General features: G+C 32.3%; 3 protein-coding genes across 3 annotated transcripts; 1 reads left to right on the forward strand and 2 right to left on the reverse strand.

Moving 5' to 3' along the window:
- Nucleotides 1-31: 31 nt before the first annotated feature.
- LOC130893345 (U4/U6 small nuclear ribonucleoprotein Prp31) lies at nt 32-2,756 on the reverse strand. The gene has a single exon (XM_057799358.1). It carries the CDS (start codon nt 2,480-2,482, stop codon nt 1,001-1,003), a length of 1,482 nt encoding a protein of 493 aa, XP_057655341.1. The 5' UTR covers nt 2,483-2,756; the 3' UTR covers nt 32-1,000.
- LOC130893344 (GTP-binding protein 1) lies at nt 2,748-19,565 on the forward strand. The gene is made up of 12 exons (XM_057799357.1): nt 2,748-2,845; nt 3,569-3,885; nt 5,200-5,380; nt 6,928-7,122; nt 7,207-7,370; nt 7,793-8,031; nt 9,785-9,929; nt 11,524-11,706; nt 13,862-13,997; nt 15,471-15,616; nt 17,001-17,159; nt 19,062-19,565. The coding sequence occupies exons 2-12, from the start codon at nt 3,709-3,711 to the stop codon at nt 19,287-19,289; spliced, it is 1,953 nt and encodes a 650-aa protein (XP_057655340.1). The 5' UTR covers nt 2,748-2,845; nt 3,569-3,708; the 3' UTR covers nt 19,290-19,565.
- Nucleotides 19,566-20,473: 908 nt separating this feature from the next.
- Nucleotides 20,474-25,250, reverse strand: LOC130893346 (endoglucanase-like). The gene is made up of 4 exons (XM_057799360.1): nt 25,024-25,250; nt 24,553-24,828; nt 21,802-21,985; nt 20,474-20,737 (listed from the first exon to the last, which is right to left on the reverse strand). The coding sequence occupies exons 1-4, from the start codon at nt 25,058-25,060 to the stop codon at nt 20,506-20,508; spliced, it is 729 nt and encodes a 242-aa protein (XP_057655343.1). The 5' UTR covers nt 25,061-25,250; the 3' UTR covers nt 20,474-20,505.
- Between the last annotated feature and the right edge of the window lie 895 nt (nt 25,251-26,145).

The raw sequence follows: 26,145 nt of genomic DNA on the forward strand, positions 1-26,145 counted from the left end.
AGGTGAATACAAAGGAATAAATCAAACGGGCAAATTTTTATCAATTTATTATAATTTTTCATTTAACTGATTGTGTTAGGAACATTTATACTTAATGCCTGTATAAAAATCAGCAATCGGCAATCAAAACTTATGACATATAACGAGTTGAATACCACTCTTAATTTTTTTTTCTGTTTTACTACTTATAACTAAGAGTACAGTCAACTTTCATATTTATTACATTATTAACTGGGATTTTGTATTAATTATTGTTTCAATATTTAGCGCAATATTAAGGACAGGCTTACATTAGCCTCTCCAGAGTTAAAACCTTAAATGGAGTACATCTTATCAATTTAGATCCAAGTCAAATCAAGGCACAAGAAAGCTCTATTTTAGAGTACTACCATCTGCATATGTTATACTGCCTCGACTTGATCAAATTAAGTGTAAACAGAAAACACGTAAAAAAAATTCTAGATACTGAATGGGCATTTCACATGAACATTCCAAAGGTACAAGAATATATAGAAAATAAAACAAAAAAGTTTAACAAAAACCCTTTGGTATTAATTTTGTTATAAATAAGTACCTATTAATAATTTATGTACAAAAAGTGATGATATCCTATCAAAAACAGAAATCTGAAATGAGAGCCAAGTTGAATATTATGATATATGCCTTGGTTGTTGACTTCAACGACAAAAGAAGTGAGATTTAAATGGGTGCCAAGTTCAATGGTCAGTCCAGAAATTTATTTATAACAACCTAAAATATCTTTTCTTCTTCTTGGGTCCCATTTAAATCTCACTTCTTTTGTCGTTGAAGTCAGCAACCAAGGCATATATCATAATATTGAACTTGGCTCTCATTTCACATTTATGTTTTTGATAAGATAAACATTTCATAAGTAATAATGATCCTTAAATACGTTAATTATGATGAACTGATTCTATTTTAAAAAGTAAGTTTACTCCCCACAATTGAAGCTTTTTTACATCCTTGCCAAATAAGAAAATCACTTTTTTTCTACTTTCAAAAAACCTGATGTATTTGAAAAATATTTGGCATTAGCTTCGTTCACTTTAACTTCCGCAGCTTGTGGGTTCACAATTTCCAATCCTTGTAATGGTGTAAAAGCTACACTAGATGCCGTACCTGATATTTGCTTTTTAACAGTAGTACTTCCACCCCAAATTTGTTGCTTTTGTAAATTCTTTTGTAACGTTTTTGATATTCTAACTTTAGTTTTTTCATCAACCTGAGGCAATCTTATTCTTCCTGTACCAGCTTTTCCAATTGTACCCCTAGTATAGCCCAAATCTTCTTGATAAGCGTCATCTTCTATGTCGGCAAAATTCATTCTATTAGCATGTTTCCTAAATTCAGTTAAGGCATATCTCTCTTTCATTTTTCTCACCCTCTTACCTCCCCTTTTCTTTTTTGATTGATCTATTGGTTTTGGCAGAGGTTTGACAAATTTCACAGGTGGTGGCTCTTGTAATTTATCCAGTTTTCTTTCAATTTCATCTCTTAGTTGTCTACCGATATGTCCATCTGTGCTTTCATGACACGCATCAACCCTAGCTGCTAATGTACATTTTGTTGACACTAATCTCGCTGCTTTTCGTCTTAAATCAGGAGGAGTATTTTGTACAATATCTGAATAATAAACAAACCCCGTATGAGGCAACATTGTCGATTGAGAAAAACCTGATGGAGACTTCTTTTGTTGTCCTAGGAGTAATACATTGCAAGCAGGTATTTTTGAAAGTCTAGTTAAACCACCTGCTACTCCCATTATTTTAGCAGCTACCGAAGCTCCTAATATTACAGAAATATTTGGAGCTATAAATGCCATCCTACTTTCTACATATTCATAAATTTTCAATTTAAAATTGTTCAATTCCATTGCCATATCACAAGCTTCGTCAATTTGTTCTTTTTCAAATTTTGATAATAAGGAACCTTGAGTTGTAGAAGCAGTGACGGATACGACCATAATCGTAGCCTGTGTTAAGAATTGTTGTAATATTTCATTATTTTTAGCTTGATCAAGATCATTTCCAAGTTCTTTAACAGTTCTTAAATATTCTAAAGGACTTACTACTAACGATTCTAATTCCGGAAATCGTTTTTGGTATTTATCTCGTACAAATTTATGTATGGTTACTATTTCATTATCAATATCTTGAGCTAAATTATTTGCTTCAACTATTAACTGATATTCTGGATCTGTTTCAACGGGTCCTATCACATCACCGGCTTTTCGTATTTTTGAACCAAAGTTTTCTATTTGATTTATTATCTTTTGTAATTTTTCGGAGTCTCTTAACTTACAAATTTCTCGAACTGAATTTATTTGAGTGGTATCTTGTTGCATAAGTTCGTTTATATCTGGTTTTTCTTCTGTTTCCATCATTTCTGATTCTTCCTCTTTAGGAAAATCATCTTGATCGTTATCTTCCAGATCTGCTAGTAATTCGTCTGCTAACGACATTTTTCACACTTTAAAGATTTGTAACTTAAATAATGTGGATAACTAATAACTGTATAACAAAACAATTACGTTAAGGTTAGCCTCTGCTACGTTTTCTTCTTGTCAATATATACAAATGGACTACACGCCCCGTTTTTGATATCAAATGAATTAAAACAATAAATAATCCGTTGGTAATATTTTTCTAATTGAATTTATGAAATTCTTAAGGGAAATACTATTTTTATTTCTGAATTAGTTAGCTAAATTTTTCTTTATAGGTGTTTACTTGTCACTAACGACACGTCACGAAAACGAAAGTTGAATTGTCAGTGGTCACCAATAGTTGTCAAAGCCGATTTATGATGATAATTGTAATTTTAGGTAAATATTTATATTTTCTTTTGAAATTCACAATAACAGATGTTGATTTTAATCAACAAAGTGCGAATGAAACATCGATTTTTGGTCTAAATATTTCCCAAAATTTTTTTTACACAGTTATTTGTCAGGAAAGCATCCAGCATTGCCATATGTGGTTAAAGCATATCCCAGGACTTTAAATATTACATAAATAGCACAAAGTCTTTTTGATTTTTTATTAATGGTTGATTTATTTAAAATTCGATCCGATATCACTTATAATATTCAACAGTTTTGTTATAGTATTTTTAAAATAATACTATTATCAATGTTTGTATAAGGTCCATTCCCATTAAAATATTAAATTAGTATACAGCAATTGTTGTACACGAATATACCCTGGTTTTTAAATTTTTGTAGGGAAAAAATATTTCAACGATTTTGCCATATTACATGTATTTGTTGATAAGCAGTGCAATACAGAGCATATTGGTGAAATATGACTAAATACCTATAACATATTTAAATGATGCAATTTGAATGAATAGCTTGTAGTATTTGTGTGTAATCTTGTTAATCAGTTTTATATTTTAAAATTCAATAACTTAAATCCATAGCCAGTAATTTTGTTATACCATTTTTGAAAATCTATTATTGCACAACATTTGGTATGAAAAGATAATTCCCTTCCTACCACTTTTTCGTGCCCTGCCTATATAAATGATTTAATATGAAATCTTTCAGTTTCAGTGTAATTGTTACATGAGAATCTTTTGAAATTTGATTATGTTATTGCTACATTCAACTACATATGGTGTGATAGAGATATTTATAACGTAAATATATATATATTTTTTGGAACATTTTTGACAAAACTGCATATTATGAGTGATAACAGGGAAACACTGAGCTCGTTTGTGGACAAGCAAGATCGCTCATCTGAATATGATAAAATTTTGGGGAGAAAAGTCCTAGTTGCTCCTACAGAACAACAATATGAGTTGCTGTTGAAGAATTTGAGGCAACAGTTGGGAGAAGGAAGAGGAGAAGTTATCTTAGAGGTAAGTAAATATAATCCTATGCGAATAAGGTTGGATATTTTAGACCAACATATATTTGAACTGCAAGTATTTGATGAGTTAACTCTAATTTTGCAACCATAACACAGGTCAATATGAACTTTGACTTTCATATGAGAGTATGGAATATCTGAAATATCAATAAATTTATTGATAATTGAAATTAAAAAATATATATAACCTGCTTCTTTTTGTATCCAGAGGAATGTATATTTAGGATAGTCATAGTTTAAATTTTTGTTTATAATAAAAGAAACTAATTTATATAGGTATAATTATTTATCAGCTTTTTATATCATATCAAATTACAAAATAGTAGAAAAAAGCTCAAATTGAACCCTGTTACATTTTTTTCATGTTCATAAGAACTTTGTCTCACTAAATTCCAAATGTACACTTCTTCATTGAAATAGCATCAAGTCTTGGGACAGATTTTTGCAGTTTTTTAGTTGTGTAAATTTAGTTGACATTTGTTGCAGAGTTTACCAATATAAAGTTATCGGGTAAGTATTGACAAAAAAAATTCATTACACCATAATTTTGAACCCTCAGTCCAACTATCTTCCAATTTGGCAATAATACTTGTTTTCCAATGATCCAAATTTTGGACCAGCAAAGAAGATATCAAGTATTTTAAACAATGGAGGTTTGTGAGTTCATACAAATTGAAAATTTATTGTATTTTTTGAAGATATTGTAAATTTTAAGTATTAGTGGACAAAATTTTATGCTATTTCTGTCAAAACACAATGTTGTCAAGTTTCACGAAGTGATAAACAACATTTGTTGGTTTAATAGTTTTTGGAATTTGAATATAGAAAAGGATGCGTAATAGTTCATCAATTCATTTAAAATATTCGATTTAAGAAGGTATCAAAGCAACATTCCAGTTTTACCAATGGAAAAAGCTTACTGTGGTCACGTACCAATTAGGATCAAGAATACTGAAGATCTAAGCCTTACTTTGCAATACATCCCCTAACACAAGTGAATTTTTTTGTTGACATTATAGAAAACTGGCCTAAAAAACAATAATGATTAAAAATTTAGTAGATTGGTTCTATATTTGCTTTTATTTCTTTTAATTTTTATCCATTTGGCTAAGAAAGAAAACAAATCAATTATTTTAAAATAATTATTATTACTCCCAAAATATTTCAAATTATGTAATTTAATCAAATTTAACACGTGTAGTAAAAATCTATTTTACGGTATATATTTTGAGAGATAAACTAATTTTTTTATCTCCTGAAAACCGTGTATATAAATGTTTTTTCTTAATAATTCTTTTTCTAGATTGGTCGATCAGATGATGGTACAGAAAATGGATTGTTGGATGACGAATTAGATGCAGCAGTTGCCACCCTCCAATCACTAGCGAATACATTAGAATGCAGTTGCGTGAAACTCAGAGAGAGAAAAGAAGCTCGTGGTGTCGTTGTACAATATTTAATTAGGAGAGTGCTCGACCAAACTGGTAAGTTGCAATATTTCCCAAAAGTTATAAATTTTCCACTCGGTTTGTAATAAATACAAAAATCAGAACAAGTTTGATTTTATAATCTCCAATTTCAAAATAGTCAATTTATTAAATGTAAATTGTAAATATTGTATTCGTTTGAAGAGTTGATAAAATTAATTTTTCACCATTATTCAGTTATCAGATTTTGAAATTATACTTATTCAGTTGATTTATTGTTTATAGAAGATACTATTCATTGAATATGCCAGGCTAGAAACCAATATACATCTAATCTAAACAAATGTTTTATTTCTAGATAAAGTAGGTGATAATGTTACCTTAAATCAATTACTTGTAAATCCATTCTTCTGGGAGTCCCCTCGCAATTATTTTATATAATTATTAAATAATTGCTAAATATTGTAAAATATTTCAGATGCCTTTATCGATGTAATACTTAAGTGTTAGATGCCTTTGAGTACGTTATAAACTTACTAATCTTCGGAACTATTATGTGAAATAAAATTTTTTTCTTAAACGTACAGTACACAGCGTTTATTTACAAAAGATTATCATATAAACGTGTCAGCACATATATCAGAGCTTCAAAAAAATATAGTCAATTCTAAATTCGGCATAATTTAGAAAAGCGTATGTACTATCAGACGTAGAATACTAGAACTAGTCTGAATACCACAAGGAACAATTTCTCAAAGGTACAAAGACTAGCTTGCATATGTGTAACTGGGGCCATGAGAGCATGCTCAACAGCGGCACTAGAAGAAAGTGTGGCAGAGAAAACATCACTTAGAATGTTCAGAGAGGAAATTATCAATGAAAACCTGTTTCTAAATAATGACCAAAACTGGGACATGCCTCAAGATGTTGCATCAAAAAAGTTTAGCACTACACCTGGGAGCTCTTGAAATAGAAGGTGAAGATCTCTGGTAATTATTCTAGATAGACTAGACTATTCTAGAAAGGGGGACAAAATAGATCCTTTGAGTTGCAATGTATACGAGACCCCAAATCTATATATATCAGATAAGTACACCACAACAATAAAACTTTTTTATAACAATTGGACAGCCAGGATACAATGCAAAGGACAGTTATTCCAACAAATCAAAATCAAAAAGACAGGGATTTACTCTAGGTATGGATAATGAAGAAGAGGCAGGCCTGTTCGAACATGAAGAAGAACTGCAATAGATAAACTTAACATGGAAAGAAGTTACGAAAATAGCCAAAAATAAAAAAAAATTGAGAGCCTTCGTCAACAAAATTCAACGACACCCACATAACGACGCGTGAACATAGTTTTACCACAGCTGCTGAAACAGCTGTGCCCGTTGTTGTACAGGGAGAGTTATATGACGTTGACGGGAACTATTTTTTTACTACATTTCACTTATTCGTGTTTTTCCATCTCTATTATCCCAATAATTTTGTAAAGGTATGTGTTTCTAGAATAGTTTGACTAATCTCTGGGTATGATCCCATTCTATAACTCTTTACCTTGAAGTTTAATTTTTTGCTAATTATTAAATTAATATGTTTAGATTTTCTGGAAATTCGTGTGGCTGTCGTTGGCAATGTTGATGCCGGCAAGTCTACTCTATTGGGAGTTCTCACACATGGAGAATTGGATAATGGTAGAGGTCATGCAAGGCAGAGACTATTTAGACACAAACATGAGATGGAATCTGGTCGAACAAGCTCTGTTGGAAATGATATATTGGGCTTTGATGAAAAAGGTAAAACCATTAAGTTTTGTATATATTTCAATCGATTACTTTCAATTTTATTTTCCGAAATCTTTTAAAATTTTGGGTTTTTAGGTAATATTGTGAATAAACCTGAACACGGATCTTTGGATTGGGTGAAAATCTGCGAAAAAAGTTCTAAAGTCATAACTTTCATTGATCTCGCCGGACATGAGAAGTATTTAAAAACTACTGTGTTTGGGATGACTGGACATGCACCAGATTTTGGAATGTTGATGGTAATTATTGATTTCAACTAAATTATTCTTCAGTGTATGGTTAGCATTCATATAAAGTATGTAGTAATTTCTTCAATTTAAAAGGAACCACGTAGCAGGTAAAAGGTTAATGCTTTGCGCGCGAATCAATCAAGGTCACCAAAGAGTTTTAACCTATATCAAAGAATTTCCCATTATTCTTATCTGAACAGGAAAAATCAAGAAACTACCGCTTGACGTGTTCATCGGCAGTAATATACTAATAATTTTTAGTATTTATTTATACCTAATCCTCTTATTTTAAAATTAATTTTTCTTGCAACTTTTTTTGGGCCCTGGTTTCTGGAATCCGTGTGCAATGCACACTTTGCACATATGGTAGCGGGGACCCTGAGTACCTAAACAGTGTGTTCATTACAAACAAAATAATTAATGTTTTGTAGGTTGGTGCTAATGCGGGGATAATAGGCATGACAAAAGAACATTTGGGACTTGCTTTGGCTCTATCGGTGCCAGTTTTTGTGGTAGTTACAAAAATCGACATGTGCCCAGCTAATATTCTCCAAGACAATCTCAAGATGTTGGTGAGAATATTGAAATCTCCTGGTTGTCGAAAGGTACCAGTTATGGTAAAAACATCCGACGATGTGGTATTGAGCGCTACAAATTTTGTGAGCGAAAGGTAAGGTATGAGAAAGAAGAAATGAAAATCCACTACTCTATTAACCTCTCCGTTAAATTCTGTTAGTTGATTTATTTAAAACGCCCCATTTAGTCAGTTCATCTTTACTGTATCTACAATACATACAAAAAAAATATTTTATGTTTTCAGTTTTTCTTAATTGATTATAGTATCTGTTTATCCTTTTTTTGAATATGTTGTTTATCATTTTTTCACTATATTCTTGTTATTGTTAATTTTATACTGAACACACTGTTTACACCACCACTCACAATTACACCGTCTGAAGCGCGTTTCGATAACCAAGTTATCGTCTTCAGAGACTGAAGGTAGACTGTTTATAGGCAGTGTAATTGTGAGTGTTCCCTTGCACTGCTGCTAAGAACAGCGACACTAGCGTTGGTTCTGCTACAAAGAACGCTTTAGTTAGTGTACACTTCCTGAACAAGTTCTGCCAGTGCAGCTACCAATAACAAACCTATTATTTATCTTGACAATTGTCATTGATGTGTGTGTATTTTTCTTGAATGGGTATATAGGGATTAGTCTGTGCTATTTGATCAAGCCTACATTAATAAGAGATGATAATAAAGAAACAATGTTTCAAAAGATACTTCAACCACACGAGTAATTTTTCAGAAAAAAATTAAAAGTTGAGAATTAAATTCTTTAAAAGGTGACCTAACCTTTAATATCAAAAAACTCTACATATTTTCAATTCTTAATAACAACATGCAAAAAGAATATTGATATTATTTAACACCTTATTGAAGGGATATTAACATTTTGACTGCCAAGGCAATTTTCAAAATTTTATTTAATGACATATCATTAAAAATACAGAGTTATCACTGAAAGGTATAAAAACTGTAGAGTTTTTACAAAAAGTTTTATTTATTAGTTGATTTATGTACAAAAAATCACCTCCGGGAGGTAAATTATGATTTATTTTGTAGTTGGCAGTCAACGTGTTAATATGAAAAACCAATGCTTCCTATATTTACTTCAATTTATTACTAGTATGTGACTAGTTCTCTATTTCATGTATTGAAATACCATAGATATATACCACTATACCAATACTCACTATTACACTGTGTCTGACGCGCGTTTCAGAGACTAAAATCTATTAACTTGACTTACCTGTTTTGTACTAAATTTTCCCACCAATAAACCTTCTCCCATGAAAAATAATTCCAACGGTTAAACCTCCTTGGAGAGAATCTTCACATTTATTCTTTAACTTCTAAAGTATAGAGGGGGCTGTAAGGAATAGGCCCTTTGTCCTTTATTAGTACTGTTCTTACATCTAACAATTTCAATGCTTTCAATTAAAAAATTTATTATTAGATATATTTTTTAACAATTCCAAAATTAAAATGAAAAACAAGAAAAATTTGCTCTGTTACCTCTCAATCCTGTTTATACAATATGATTAGAAGGAATTTTCAGTAGGGTGAGTTTTGAATTGGTTTATAAGTCAAACAATACATTTAAACAGTTTTCGGGTAATCATAAGGATAAAATACCAAATTTGGAAAAGAGTGGTATATATGGAATTAGCTGTAATGATTGGGACTACTGTCCTCTAAACTTCAATTTATAATTTCATAAATAAGGGTCCATTTAAGATTCTAGATTGTTGAAAAAATATTATTTTGAGCTAGGGGAAAGTTGAATCATGTACCATTTTCAAAGCAAGGTGTGGTATGTTCAAAATCTTAAGTTTAACAAATATCGTTGTTCATTTTAGATTGTGTCCTATTTTCCAAGTATCCAATGTTACCGGAGAAAATTTGCTTTTGTTGAAAACTTTTCTGAATTTACTTACTACCAGGATGGAATACCATGAAAACGAACCTGCCGAGTTTCAAATCGACGATACATATTCTGTACCAGTAAGTATTTGTACTGGAACTAAATGTCAAATGCAATAGGTATTCATGCTATAATGGATGTAAGGAACATTAACTAGTCGAGATAAATTTCTACAAGAAAAAATGGATACTTTCCATAAATTATAGTCCAACACTCCTATAATATTGTCCATCCAGTATTCCAGTAACCAACTTGACATACCCTAGTGATCAAAAATTTTTGCCCACCCTATATTGTTGAACCAAATTCAAGTTCATCAATAACTAAAATCCGTATTTGTTTCATTTTATTTGACCAATATGTTCAAGTTATTACAGTGTAAATAACTATTTTTTTTTTAATTATACATGCGACTCCATTGGAATTATTTGTAGCTTTTCGAAAATTATTTTATGAAATATTTTTGGAATTAAAAAGTCTGTTCAAAAAACAAATTTAACTCTTTGAATGTCATATCAACTTGTTGCCTCTTTTTGATTATGTGCTTATTCCAGTTTAGCTTTTGATCCAGGCTTACTCCAAGATAATGGACTGAATATGTTTCTGATATTTTTCTTCTTCTCATTTCTTTTGCCCTCTCTAAGGTATCGGAAATGTATTTATTATTTTTCTTTGTCTGCCTGTTCTTCTTCTTCATATAGTCCTTGCTTCCCATATTCGTTTCATTAATCTATCTTATTCCATCCTTGTTGAATGTCCAAACTAGTTTAATACTTTTTTATTTATCTTTTCTTTGACTCTTTCTTATAATTTCATTTCTTATTCCATCCATCCTCGTTTTTCCTTTTATTTTTCTTCGGTACTTCATCTCCATTGTGTTTACTGACTATTTTATTATTAGATACTCACGTTTCACTTCCATACGGAATTGTTGTTGTATTGTATACCCTCAGTTTTACTTTCTTCCATTTCTTCTTATTGAACACTGTTTAACAGTGATTTTGTTTTTGTTTTTCTATTACTTTTTGCTATAAGTACTATGTCGTTTGCATACAATGAGCTTTCTAAGTTTATTGGGTATGTTGAAGTATTCTATGTTCGTTAGTAGGTCTCTGGACCACATTTTTTAGTATTGCCATCCATTGTTAGTATGAACAATTTTGGGCTAGACTGTCTCCTTTTTCTAACATAAAGTCTTCTGATTTTTGTTTATTTTTTATACTTTCCCTTAACCCTTTTATATAAGCTTTTTGTGATAATTATTTTTTTTTTGGTATTTCTAGTTTGTTTGATATCTTCCACACGTTGTTTTTTGGATTGAGTCGAATGCTGCTTTCAGGTCTATGAATGTTTATTTCAGTGTTTTTCCTTTTTCGTAACGTCTTTCTATTATATTTCTTAGTTTTTGGTATTTACATTATTTATAGTAACTGATACACATTTGTTCTTCCTCAAACTGTATGTTGTTTGTGCAGATTTATTTCCATCTCCTCGTTTAATCTTTTAAATTACTAATTAAATTTCCGAATTTATCTTTATTCATTTTTTTGAATGAGTCTCAACTATCTTAGCTTTTTATTGCTCCTCCACTGTTTCATCTCTATTATTTTGTATTTCTGTATTATATCCAACAATTAAGAATTTACAATAATCAATAAATATTGTTTATTTTAGGGAGTTGGTACAGTCGTTTCGGGTACAACACTGAAAGGAGTGATAAAGTTGAATGATATATTGATGTTGGGTCCCGATCCACTAGGACGATTCCAGCAAATAGCAGTTAAAAGCATCCACAGGAAGCGAATGGCTGTCAAAGAAGTCAGAGCGGGACAAACTGCCAGTTTTGCTCTTAAAAAGGTATAATAACGTGTTGAATGTAATTGTTCTACTGGTCATGAAAAGATAAAGGGAGTTTTTAATTTACTACTAAAGTTGCCAATGCATGTAAATAATTATTTCAAGCACAAGTTGAGCAAAATTTCCTAAAATCATTGAAGCTCCAGTTTTACTTGCAGTAGTTACTAGAAATTCTGGATTAAGTTGGAATTTCTGAAACAGTTGGTCTGACGCGCATCAGGGTGTTGGTGTAGTGGTGGTGTAAACAATATATTCATAAATTCTGGATTAAACTGTACCATGAAAGGTTCCAAGGATTTAGCTTTTTATTAAAAAAAAATGATTGGTTGGTCCATCACGATTGAAATATAGACGAAATATATGGAATAACTGTCGAAGGAGAAGAGCTTTTCAAGAAAACTATGTTTATAAGAATTGATTTATTAGAACCGGAATTGAGGACGTTTTTTCTTTCTTAAAGCTGTAATATCACATATATACTTAACCCAACTTTTTGAATATGCTATAATTGTTTTTATTGTGCTCTTTAATTAGTTTAATTTTGTAATATGTTTGTCCAATAACGCTATCTAGCAGTAAACGTACAAAGTTAAAATTAATAGCTATACAGTCGAGTCATTCTTATTGAGAAATTACAAATTATTTTTTTTGTGCTACTAATCCAAAGATTTAACAGGAGCTACATTTGATAGAGAATGATGTATGTATGTATATTAGGGTACCATGTACACCGCGACCCGAAGGATCTATTCTATCGACACTGGGGAACCCAGTGATTCCAACTGATCTATTAATCCCACTCCTCTTAGAAAGTTCAGAATCTGTAGCTGTCAGAGATTTTTGTCTTCTATTTGGGTGCTTTGGAGAAGAGAATGTGCAGCAGAATCTGCATGCTGCATTATCTGCTAAGTCTAGCTTCTTAATGTGTCTATTGGGGCGACACTGCCCCGACAGAACTGCTGTTAGTATTCGTAGATTGTTCATCAGATCTTCTCTGGTTATAGTTTCCCCTGTAGATTATTGGTTTTACACTTATTCGCCTTCTTTTCCTATTTTTTTTCTATTGTTCTTTAGCTGTTCTTTACCTCAGAAGAGTTCAGGTCCTATGAATCATCTGCCTGCCCCTATTTTAGTCTGTCATTTATTTAGTTTCCTTCCACTCCGGTCCCAGAATCCAACTTTAAGTTTCTTGATTAGACTTTCCCAAGCAATGGATTTTTCAATTGTATAAATTTCTGCTTGAAAAATTTGGTGTGTTGCCCAGGCTTTCAAAGTGTTTGGTTCTGGGCCCTTACACACCATTAATTTCTCATATGATGTTTTGATCCCACTTGCTTCTATGGCTTAATATTGAAGTGGATTTGTTCTCAAAGCTGTTTTGGTATTTTGTCCTGTGGTATGTCCCAAATTTGGTCATTGATTAAAGAAAGTTTTTCCTCTTTAATTCCGTATCTGAACAGTTTTAGTGGCGTTTTTCCGCCACGCTTTCCAATACTGTATGGAGAGGCGAAATATTTAAAATCACTGCAGCTGTTGAGCATGCTCTCATGGCCCCGGCTGCACATATACAAGCCAGTCTTTGTACCTTCGAGATATTGTTCCTGGTGGTGTTTAAACTGGTCCAAACCGCTACTACATATGTAATGAATGGTCTCACGATCACATCTACAATAGGATCTTTGACTTACAACCCCAATTCCTCCCTGCGAAGCTTCTCCACACCATCAGAGCTTTTGCGGCTTAAGTGGTTATTCCTTTTCATGTATGTTTACTATCTAGTTGAGTCCCAGATATTTCCCACTCAATGACTCATCTGTCCAGCTAGATCGTCTTGAGATTGAGTTTTTCCTTCCTAGTGAAGGTAGGGTTGACATTTAGTCTCATCGATCGACACCACCTTTTTGTGTAGTGTAGTCCTCTTTGAACTATATCACCGAGTAAATTAACGAAGCTCCTTGCATAGATGACTATGTCGTTGGAAAAACTTTTTTCACAGGATTTCGCAAATGCATTTATATTTATGTTTATATTTTTGTAGTTCACTTTATAAAATTGGGCGATTAAAGGAATTAAAACAGTATGAACGGATTCCAATTCTAAATGGTTTATATATTGTGTCTTTTCAATTTAAAAAAGTGTCGTTTATTTTTTTTAGATAAAACGATCTCAAATTCGAAAAGGCATGGTTATGGTATCTCCAGCTTTAAATCCACAAGCTTGTTGGGAATTCGAAGGAGAAATATTAGTTTTACATCATCCTACTACCATCAGTTCTCGTTATCAAGCCATGGGTAATTATTTTTTCTTTAATCTTGGTAATTTAATCAAATACTGAATCTATATTTTATTTCAAGATATTTCGCCTTGTCTCCGATAAATATTGAGTACTACATTTTAATAATTATATCTTTCAAATAATCTTTGCATAGAAATTGTTAAGCCTAAGTGATGATGCCAATATTTAATTTAGTTTATTGAAAAAAATAGTTCCAAGTTTGTGAATAACTTTTACAATTGAAGAATCAGGAATGTCTATAATAAATTATATCATACTTAAATACTTTTGTTTTAGTTAATTGGTTGACCAACCACCGTATTCACCACATTTGATCCCAAACGAATTTTTCTGTTTCATAACCTTAAAGTTTGAGTTCCAGGAAAGAGATATTTTGAGAATAAATATGCAAACTATTTGGAAAAAGTTTTTAGACTTTCATGGAAAAAATGTGTTGTTTCTTTGTGTTATTTGTGCGGAGGTTTCAAGTAATGAAGCCGAAAAAGTTAATTAGACACTTCAAAGCGAATCAAAGATTTTACTTGGCTTCCACTGACCATCTACAACTGCATTTGACCTTTGGAAACAAATTGTGTCATTCAAGAACATTTTTTTAATCAAACTCTGAAATTGGAGAAGATTGTTTTAAATTTTTAACGTGTTTTCAGATTTTATTCCTGAAAAGGTTTAAAAAGTGTAGACTGGACTATGTGTATGGATTTAAAAGGAGACTATATCGAAAATCGCTACCCGGAAACCAAAAGAAATAAACGAATAAGAATGTTGTAATACAAAATAATTCTGAAGTAATTTGGAAAATTTGGAATGGGTACTATGAAAATAAATGTAACAAAGATGGAAAAACGTAACAAAGGAATGTTCAGAAATGACAAAAAAAGAAGAGGAAGCAAAATGCCCTAAGAAAACTAAGGTAGAAGAAGAAATAAAAAGATTGCTTAATGGGAAAGCCCCTGTAGAAGATGGAATGGAGGCTGAGTTGTTGAAATACAGAGGAGAATAAGTGAACAAATTCATAAATTCATTGTGACAATTTGGTAACAAAACAAGATTCCAGAGGAGTGGAATACTGGTGTAATTATACCAAAAGAAAAAGAAGGCAATAAAGAGGACTGTAAAAACTATAGAGCCATAACACTTAATGCAATAAATGCAATCTACACAATAGACCAAATCATACAAAAAACATGGGAATACATTAGAGAACTACACATAATATTTATAGATTTTAAAAGCACGTTTGATTCAATAAATAGACAAAAAAGGACTTTTCAAAGCTAATGTAGAAAAAAATTTCCCCATGTAATTTCTACTCTGTATAATATTTTAAATGTACAAACACTTTACTGGCGATTTTAAATATAATATTTGTTTTTTTTTTAATTTCTTGAAATTAATTTTATAAAAAAGTACATCTGTCTCTCAAATGTCTATTCTTTATTAAGTATTATCACTAATTATGTTTTTTTAGTACATTGTGGAAGTATAAGACAGACTGCAAGCATTGTTAGTATGTCTAAAGATTGCCTTCGAACAGGTGACAAGGCTTTGATTCACTTTAGATTCATCAAACATCCGGAATATGTCACACCTGGTCAAAGAATGGTTTTTAGGGAGGTGAGATTTTTTTCATTAATTCTATAACCTTTGGATTAACTACACTGTACAATCTGGTACTTTCAGTAGATTACCTTCAAAAGGAAGCCTTAATTACAGATGTTTATTACGCCGAGATAGATTGGAAAGAATCAGTTGAGCATCCTCCACACTCTCTCAAGAGTATGAAGAATGCTTTCAGCGATTAGCAACTGTTTTCAAAACTTAACACCTGGACGATTTTCTCCAGGTGGTAAATCAGTGATTTGCAGAGGCTGAACAAGTTTCATTTAATATTCTAGAACAGCAATGGGAAAAATGTATTAATCCCAAAAGAGACTGTATTGAAAAATAAAATCGCCAACCTTTTATTAATTATTATTAATATTTTTATTATCACTTGGGCATACACTGGGTTTTGTTTGATTTTTTCTTTGGTCTGTTTTGGGTCGATCTCTTTTATTGGAGGTTAATTGCACATTATGTAAGCACAATTAATATAATCATATTAAATGCTTTTTCATAATCCGCAAATATAAGGAAAAATATTTTAAAACATATCATTTCTTGATAAGTATTTTATTGATGGTCATTTGTGCTGTAGCTATTTCGGAGGGTTGTCTGCTCAAGGGGTTACTAGAGGGAGTATTGTTTGATCCCATTGTGACGGGGTAACGTTATTTGAAGACTAATGACAACTAGATACATTCAATTAGGCATTGCAACCTTAGGTTTATTGTTCCCCCCTTTTTTAGACATCTGCATCTCTAGCTTCAGTATTTGTTCTGATATAGAGGTGGTTAGATCTTCGCTGCAAATTTTTTATCCAAAGCATGTTTGAATCGAAGTCTCTTATTCCTCCCCCCAGAATATACATGCGTTAACTTCTGTTAGATTAGTGAGGAAGTTTAACTTGTTTTTGCTTTTATCCAAATACGTAACGAATCTAGTGCTATCAAACTTTTTGGACTGATCCAGTCTGGGAGGCAACACTTGAGTGATTATCTTTCAGTTTCCTCCATCTTCTAACACTCTTTCTTCTATTACCAACAAAAATCCTCTAGACCAATATAAGAAGATTTTTGTCTGATCAGGAATGCAGACTAAAGAAAAACTATTTCATCAAAGTTTCTCATATCCATGTCAGCTTTGACTTGATAATATTGAAACTCAGTACTATGATAATAGTTTGACTATCAGAATGAATAGAGAATCACATTTCTGATAGTTTCTTACCACGAATCTTTCAATTGAAATTGTTTTTGTTTGTAAGATGCTCGAATAGGAGTTTAGCTAAAATGAGTACCTCCTGAACACTAATGTTATTCATCTAGGTATTGAAATTATATATTTTTAAATACTATTATTATGCAATAATTTGTAAAATGTTATCAATTTTTTTTAGGGACGTACCAAAGCAGTTGGTAACGTAATAAGGATTTTATCTCATTCTACACCTACCCATCAAGGAAATAGATTGAAACAAAGTAAACAGCAACGTTATGGAAGTGGCCATCAAAATAAACATGAAAAAAATCATGGCAAGAATGAAAACATTCAAGAGGTACATGTTGAAAAATTCGTTATATATATATGTGAATATTCCAGTTACTCACTTGATCATCATTTATATATTTTTTATATGTATCACTTATCTTTGTTATTTTATGTTCGCTGTTGGGCCTTGTGTAAGATTATTATTGCGTGATATGTCACGCTGACTACAAAATTGTTCTTTTATTCTGGGTGACTGCCAACCTACCAAAATTAAATCTGTATAAGTGTATAAGAATCAACAACAAAAATTAGAAGCCAACAAAAGTTTCAACCCAAAAAATTTTTTTACAAAACTTTTGGATCGATTTTTTACAAAACTATTGGATCGATCAGCGAAGCTTTCTAACATTTCATGGTTGTTAATTCAATAATTAACTAGATTTCATCTTTGGATTAAAAATTGGATACATTAAAAATGGTACCAAACCTATAAAGTTGCAATTGCAAGATCTTACTAGAATTAATAAGTCAATTGTCATCTATGTATGCTTTTGATCAAAATATATAGTGTCTTGCATTACATTGCAGGTTGTATTGATTCATGTCACTTTTCTGATGGTTACTTTTTTAAAGACATGGTGCAAGATGTCGTTTAGTGCTTCTACTTCTTATTAAAGTGCTATCTTCGGATGAAAGCTGGCGACCATCATGTCCATCACTCGTATCGTTGAGTTCAGTGCAATTTTATACAAAGTCATAAAATTACATATGATGAACAGTGCACGTTGTTCGATCTTGTGCGATATTATTATTGCTCCTGATGTTCAAAATTAATATCTTTTCCTTTTGTGCAGCTACAAATACCCAAAAATTATAAGTGAAGTGAATAAATACTAATAACAAAATTTAAAAACCAACAAAAAGTTTAGATTTACCACAAAAAACGAAAAAGTCTATTTGACAAAAGTTTTTGGATCAATCAGCTGATCTGACTGACTTTGGGTGGTTGTTAATCTAAAATTAACTAGATTTCGAATTTGAATCATTAATTTGAAACAATAAAATGGTACCACACCGATAAAGTTGCAAGTGCAAGATCTTGCAAGACAACGTTCATTGCAGTTTTATGCAACGCCAAAGTATTGCATAAAATCAACATTGTGCGATGTTCGACCTTGTGTAAGACTATTGTTATAGGTTCATATGTCACGCTGACCACAAATTCTTTTTTTTTCTCTGGTTGGCTGCCAACCCACCAAAATTAAATCCGAAGTGAATAAGTACCAACAACAAAAAGTTTCAATTAACCACAGAGAACGAAAAAAATTATTAATTGTTAATACAAAGTTAACTAGATTTCTTCTTTGAATCATTTATTGCACTCAATAAAATGGTATCAAACCCATAAAGTTGCAAGTGCAAGATCTTGCTTAAATTAATCAGCTGAGCTTCTTCTACATATGCTTTTGATCAAGATATATTGCGTCTTGCATTACATTGCAGGCTGTGTTGATCTATGTCAAGCACCGTTATGATGGTTTCCTTTTTAGGGCATAGTAGCATGCTATTTTATGCAAGACCATAGTATTGTATAATGAATATCACACGTTATTTGACCTTGTTCAAGCTTCTTAATACTGCATCATGGCTCCTGCCTGCAGAAATTCGTATTTCTCTATAATGTCTCACAGTGTGAGAGAATGTGTGTCTTCAGGTGTCCATAGAGTCGAGAGTACCTCGACCTTGAGTTGCTTGTTGTTAATTCAAGAATAAGAATTGCACACAATGAAAATGGTACTAAATCTATGAAGTTGCAAGTGCAAGATCTTGCTTGATACAATCAATTGAGCTTTTGATTAACATATTTTGCATTACATTGCACGTTGTGGTGATCCATGTCACGCAGCATTCATGATGTGTTGGTAAATTAGAATGAGCTGATTGATAATTTAGTATTGTGTGTTTTTAGGGCGTTGATCAAGATATGATGGAAAATGAGACGGAAGAAACGGTCGATAAACGAGATAATACATCGCAAAAAACTGGAATGAAGAAAGGACGAAGTCGACGCGGTGGTCGGGGGAAATCGAATAATAATAATAATCCGACCATGGGTTTAGTGAAACACCTTCCAGATGTTACAAACATCACCCCTTTATCAGCTGCAAATAGAAACACCGCAGCTAAAGTGCAATAGATATAACATTTCAGCTCCCTCAATGTCCGTTTTTCGATATAAATACGTTTAAATTCTTATTTTTTTTCTATGTTTAAAAACATTTTTGGTTTTTACCACCTGACATGATCGATTCTAGTTTTGGAAGAAAATATTTTATTTTTTAATTGATAATCGAATTTAATTTTCTTTCTCCAGTGATACATCGATGAATTAAAGAACACAAATGAAAATTTCTGCCGTTATTTTTTGTGCTGAAGTTGTTTTTTATAATAAAACCTCAAAATATTTTCATAATTGTTTATTTACTCAAAAATTGTTAAATATTACGTGTTACATATGGGATTGAGGTATCTGGCGCCATCTCTTAACATGATGTGAAGCTATTATTTTTACTAGCGCCATGTGAGATGACAAGTTCGACATCTTGACAACTCGCCAGCTATGTTATAAGAAAAGTTTCCGTCTCGAAATGTGTTGATAAGGGAGGTGCTACATTAGCATCAAAGTAAACTTTTTCAAGGTTATATTCACTACATTATATTGTACATGCAAAAATTTTTAATTACGAATGGCTTTAGCCAAAAAGAATATTTTTTTAATTCGGTATACTTCAATTCACCTACAATTGCATCATTCAAATATTTGCCATAAATCAAGAACGCCTTCATTTTTTTAAAAAATTTAATGACCAATATGCTTCTTAATGAAGTAATATTTTGATATAAACAAACTTTGGAAAAATTAAATCAGTTGCGCGCTGTCAGGGTTAGTCACTGCCACTGGAGCAAAATATTCGGATGACAAAGAGGGTAGCATGGTGAATTACTATGGTTAATAGTCAAAGTACTAACTTCTGTACCCCAGAATAAAATATATATTCTATCTCGGTATCCAGTAAAAACAATGAAATTAGATACCCACGCAGTGCTCTTCACTATCTAACAGACACAATAGAACTGACAATAGTAGTCAAATATACCTCATCTAGCAACACGCATTGACGAGCGTGGCTATTTATAGGCGTTCTTGATTTATGACAAATTTTTGATTCAAAATTTTGAACTATATCCCTATATCTCAGCAACTAGGCCCCGTAAGGGTTCGTATTCCTATATCAACATGACTCATTTATTGAGATTTATCTGTGGTAGAGCGTTGTCGGTCGAATATAGAAACACTGTATAAATCAATAAACACACCTATCAAAAGTACAATTTATTTACAAATTATGTTCTTAGAGGGGATGACAGCCACTGATATCGAGTAATTGTTGAGGGCACTGTACTTCTTCAAATACAACGTCAGGATTAGAATAGCCCAACATCCATTCGAATCTAAATTTACATCCTTCCCAAAGGGCTTGAGGAAGATTATAACATTCTGACTCACTGTGTACTCCGCCATATTGATCGCCCCAATTTGATACGTCAACGTTCCATTGGGAGGAGCACCCTTGCGTGTAGTATCTGAAAATTAACAAAAAATTCTATATAATAATTATACGAGAGGTGGTTGAAAAGTTTCTATTCTCAATCTAGGCAAATGAAAAAATAATAAAGACTTCACCATCATTTTCATCCGTAAATTTGGGCAGCTGAATTCAAACATGACCGTATCAGCATTACTGACGACTGAGTGTTCGGGATGGGCAAAAACTGTGACAACCAGTGATATAATTGAAAAATTTTAGTAAAGATGTAGAAGAGGCTATCAGAAAATCGCGTTTGCCTTATACTGACTGAAGAATCATGCATGCGTTCACTTTGGACCAAAAGTGCATTCGAATGAACATTTCCCTGGACTATTGACGTAACTTAAGCAAAATTACTCGTTTTTTTTTGTCGATTTATAACTCTAGAAGAAACCTGGATCCATAATTACACTCCTGAATCAAAAGAAGACGGTAGATTGTTAAGGGCTCATTGGTTTTCATGCGCCGGAAAAGTAAACAGCACTGTTAGGAAAGGTAAAGAGAGAAATTACAAAAAAGCGACTAAATTTGAAGAAAACGAGTCCTTTTCCAACAGGACCTTGCACCTTTTCACATTTCGGTGATAGACATAGCTAAAATTCGCGATTTGAGTTTCGAATTGGTTGATCACCCAACGTATTCACCAGATCTGGCTCACAAGGACATTTTTCCTGTTTCCTAACCTTAAAGTTTCACTTGCACTTCCACTGTTCCATACGTAAACGTCTATTTTGAGGTGAAAAACGGCTATTTGCAAGAGTTTGTGATGGTGCTGGCTAGGCTAGGAAAGGAGGAAAAAACGGCGGTCAAGTGACTAAGAAGACTCCAGTCTAAGTAAAAACGAGTAAGCAATGAAACAAATCGACTAATAAAAACAAACAGATGCTAAAAACATAATATAAAGTGAAAAATTTGGTTAGGTTAGGTTAGACCTTGAAGCCCCCAGGTAAGCTCTGTTTACAGATGGACACTTTTTACGCTTTCCTCCATTCAAGACGGATTTTTTCACCTCTACACTCAATTCTTTAAATTAAGAATACTGATACTAAAAAAACTTACCCGACTCCACTACCCGGCATAGCAATGTCGAATTCGTTATGTTGTGCGTCGGGATCATCATTTCCTGTATTGGTAACCTGTAGAATCATCTGTTTCCCGGCGAGCTCTTGAGGAGTGAACGTGAATTTCACACAAGAACAACACATATTTCTATTTGTATTGATGAATTTAGCTGCCACGAAACCTACAACCCACGAATTAGTTAGGCAACGTCATATAAAGGCAAAGCTCAGTTCAGAATCGATTCCGAATGAGTTGGTAACCAATTTAGAATGCGCATGACTGATTACGAACCTATTCAGGATGCTGATTTACCGCGAACGATTTACTATACTACTTCAGGATGAATTTAGTCGTCCAAAATCGGCTGTTGTAACAGAAACATCGACGCTGTGCGTCACTTGATATTGAAAGTGATATATCGTGAGATTTAAACATACTTCGCCATTAGTTCTACTCGAATACATTCAATATTGCATGGATATTTGGCTGTTAAAAATATTTGTCCGCATAATTTGACAATCGTTAAAAAAAAGCTCGCGTCGATTGGTGGAAAGAAATGATGAACAATTTCAATCGCCTATGATAGGCGACGTTTCATGGATCTATCATTTGCTCCCGAAACTAAATAACAATCGACTGTATGGGTCTTTCAAGACGAGCCAGATTCAACTGAAGTTGTTTGCGCGCGAAGTATTTGGAAGCAAATGGTCGCCTGTTTTTACGGAATAACTGGACGTGTCGCCACGTCGAATGGTCAATTCTGAATGGTACACCAGCATTTATTTGCCAAAAGCGTCGGAGAAAATTAGGGAAACCAATCGCAGAAAACAAATCATTTTCCACTAAGACAACGCGAACGAAGAAGCGGATGATGCGTTTCAATTAGATGTTTTGGAGGTACCTCAATCGGAATGGAGAACTGCTTCGAAAATTGGTTCAAATACATGCAAAAGTATGTTGATCTTAATCTCAAAACTTTTTGGCAATCCTCGTATATTAGCGACAAAATTTTCTTATCAGTAATTCTATTATTATGCCGAGAAGTATAAAGTATTTTTAACAATCTTTAAAAGTAGCTTTACAACCGAAACCTTTATAAAATTTGATAAAAACCCAAAAGGCATAAATTTATTGCTATTTATTGAGAGAACATTGTACAGAGCTAAAGAAAAATTCATTTGATTTCAATACACACTATTTCATGGCTCGAAGTGAACTGACACAGGCGTTGGGATCACATATAATCCGATAAATACAAGGAAAGTTTATATTTAAGTATATTCGATTCGAACATTATGAATTTTTGTGTTTGATAATTCTACAGTACTATCACAAGCTAGGGACAACCTGTACAATCTAAAGATGAAAAATGAATTTTACAATCGGTTTTTTAACAAACTGATATTATTTGTTAAACTCGATAAAATTTATGGTTTACGAGATATGTAGATTTTTAGAACGTTGTACATTCCAAAGAACCCGTTCGCTCTAAAGAAACATTCTGAAAAAAATTATCATAAATTGTAATTATTCATTGAAACTACAGAAGGGAGGTATTGAAATACAATTAAACGTTTTTAATTGAGCTGCATACTGTCAAACATCGTGTGACTTACATAAAGAAAATCATTTATTTCCTTCGTTGTATTTACCAAGCTTTTGAGAAATTTCCCAAAAAATGGATATATTTAATTCAGGTTGGACTTCCCCGATCAATCCACCTTTCAGGAAAATAATGTTTAGAGGGATATCACATAACTTGGACGGGAAACCATTTTGGAGAAATTTTATGTATCGCTGTAAATATGGACCTATTAAATTATTGTTGATTAGTTCTGCCCATTAATACAAAATCGATGTTGATTCTTTGTTTTAATTGTACCGTGAGGATTTTCATCCGCTTACAAATGAAAATTATGGGAAATAATAAAACCATCTCGTATGAAACAAGCATCGTCAGTATACAGCACTTTTCCAACAAATGTATTATCAACTAGTTGTTTATCTAGAAATCGACGATTGCCTACTTCGAACATTTGGTTTTTATTTTATTTGATAAGTTGAAGGCTAATCAACTAAATCTTTCTGCATTCCAAGTTTAATTAGAAATGTTTGAATGTGTTTTAGTACCTTCAAGTAGTATTTTCAGTAACTAATTACAATTTATGATAATTTTCTTCAGAATGTCTCTTTATGGCGAACGGTTTTGTTGTCATTATCAACGATTTAAAAATCTACATATCTCGTAAACCATAACTTTTATCGAGTTAAACAACTACCTTTTTGTTAAAAAATCGATTGAAAAATTTATTTTTGTTATCTTTAGATTTTATAGATTGTCTCTGTAAAAGTAATCATCGATTAAAAATTCGTAATATTCGAATGTATAATTTAGAAAATATACTCAAATATAAGCACCGATTTCGCAATTTTAAGAGCCTTTAACTCGGGGTCTTATGATTTGTTCTTATGGCACAACATTATTTTCAGGTCATCTACAATCCCAAATTTTTTTCATTAAGACCGGGAGCACTTTGTATATTAACTGGAGGCAAGTTATTAGATCGTGAAAACTTCTATACAACTTTCTGTCCAATTTTCCTCAATCGGTTAGGTTTCTAAACCTGTTTTAACTGGATTACTCAGATTATCTAGTTCCAAGAATACCTTCATAAAATAGTTGTTGTTTTTGTGTGTGTTTTTTTACTTTTAAGTAAGATTAGAACGCATCATATGGGACAAACTCACCAAGCGCCAAGGAGCTATTGATAGCCTGCTGAGATTGATCATTGCAAACGTAAGCAGCTCCATTTTCAACACATCCAGATTGAATTTCGGGATCTTGGGCATCGACACCGTTATTTTTGCACGATTTGACGGGAGTTTGATAATTAACGTTTCCTGGCCAAGCACAAGTTGGTTTACAGCAATCCCAGTAACGGGTAGTGGTACCGGTACCGCTCAAACCTCCAGGAATTGTTTCTACAACAATGTTTTCATCTTTGTATGATTTAGCTGAAGCATCTAAAAACGAAAAAATTCGTGAATAATTCGATATTGGTCTGAAACTTAATGTAGTAGATGATTTTGATAGCGGAACCATCAGGTTTGTATGTATAGGGAATAAAATGTCAAAAAAAACTATAATCATGTTTAATTAGTAGATAAATTCGAAAAAAATTGTTAAAATATGGTCTAAAAAATAAGACGTTTACTTACATACACATAATAAGATGGTTCCTATAACGACCTTCATTTTGATAGTATCTAATTCGGTTTAATCTATATCATTTAGAATAAATACTTTTTGGTTAATCAGATCATCCCATATCGATTGAAGTACAAAATAAAATACTCAAAGATATACTAATTTCTATACTAAGTGGACTACTAAAGAAATAATTTTCAATAGGCGATAAAACAATGAAACGTGAGTCGAAATACTCTTGTTGAATGAATAAATTCTGTTTCATTATTATTAAATCCTGTTCATATGAGGATTAAATAATAAGATTCTCTAAAAAATCGCGTATAATGATTATACAAAGGGATAAAGGAAAGTCGCTTTCAGAGGTGTCTCTAGCTCATTTAGCGCCCGAGTGCAGTTATCATTCCAGCGTCACCTAGTACTTAAACGTGCTGAGCACTGTTAAAACGAAATATTACAAACAAAACTTTAAGTTACCAACATCTTGTGAGTACTTACATATTTTCAAAAGTGAAGGTCAAAAATTTGTCTGGAAACAACTATGTCGGTCTCCCATGTCTGTCAAATACGAAGGTATATTGAAAAATTCTTTCATAGAATCAAACAAAATTTCAATGTCAAAATATTTTACTACTCAACATATTCTCCTCTAAATTGTATACATTTATTACAGCGAACCTGCAACGTCTCTAAACATTTAAAAAAAAATGTTTCTTCTTGCTCTGCAAACCAGACCTCCACAGCTTTTATTACCTCCTCGTTGGAAGGAAATTTACGACCTTTTAAACTTTGAGGGAAGAGATGATAGACGGACGGAGCCAAATCTAGTGAATACGGAGGGTGTTTTAGTAATTCAAACCCTATATCACAAATTTTTTGCATGGCAACATGAGATTTGTGTGCAGGGGCGTTGTCGTGCAAAAACAAAACAACTTTGGATAGCTTTCCGCATCTTTTTCCGTAGAGTGGTCAGTAAATGTCTAATAGTAATCTCCAGTTCTTCTCCAAACCCTTATCAAAAAAATCAATCATGATTACTTCATGGCAATCCCACAAAACTGAAGCAAGAACTTTTCCAGCAGATTTTTGGACACGAAACTTCTTAGGTCTTGCAGAATCAGAGTGTCGCCATT

The sequence above is a fragment of the Diorhabda carinulata genome, chromosome 4 (assembly GCF_026250575.1).
Source record: "Diorhabda carinulata isolate Delta chromosome 4, icDioCari1.1, whole genome shotgun sequence".
Taxonomy (NCBI): domain Eukaryota; kingdom Metazoa; phylum Arthropoda; class Insecta; order Coleoptera; family Chrysomelidae; genus Diorhabda; species Diorhabda carinulata.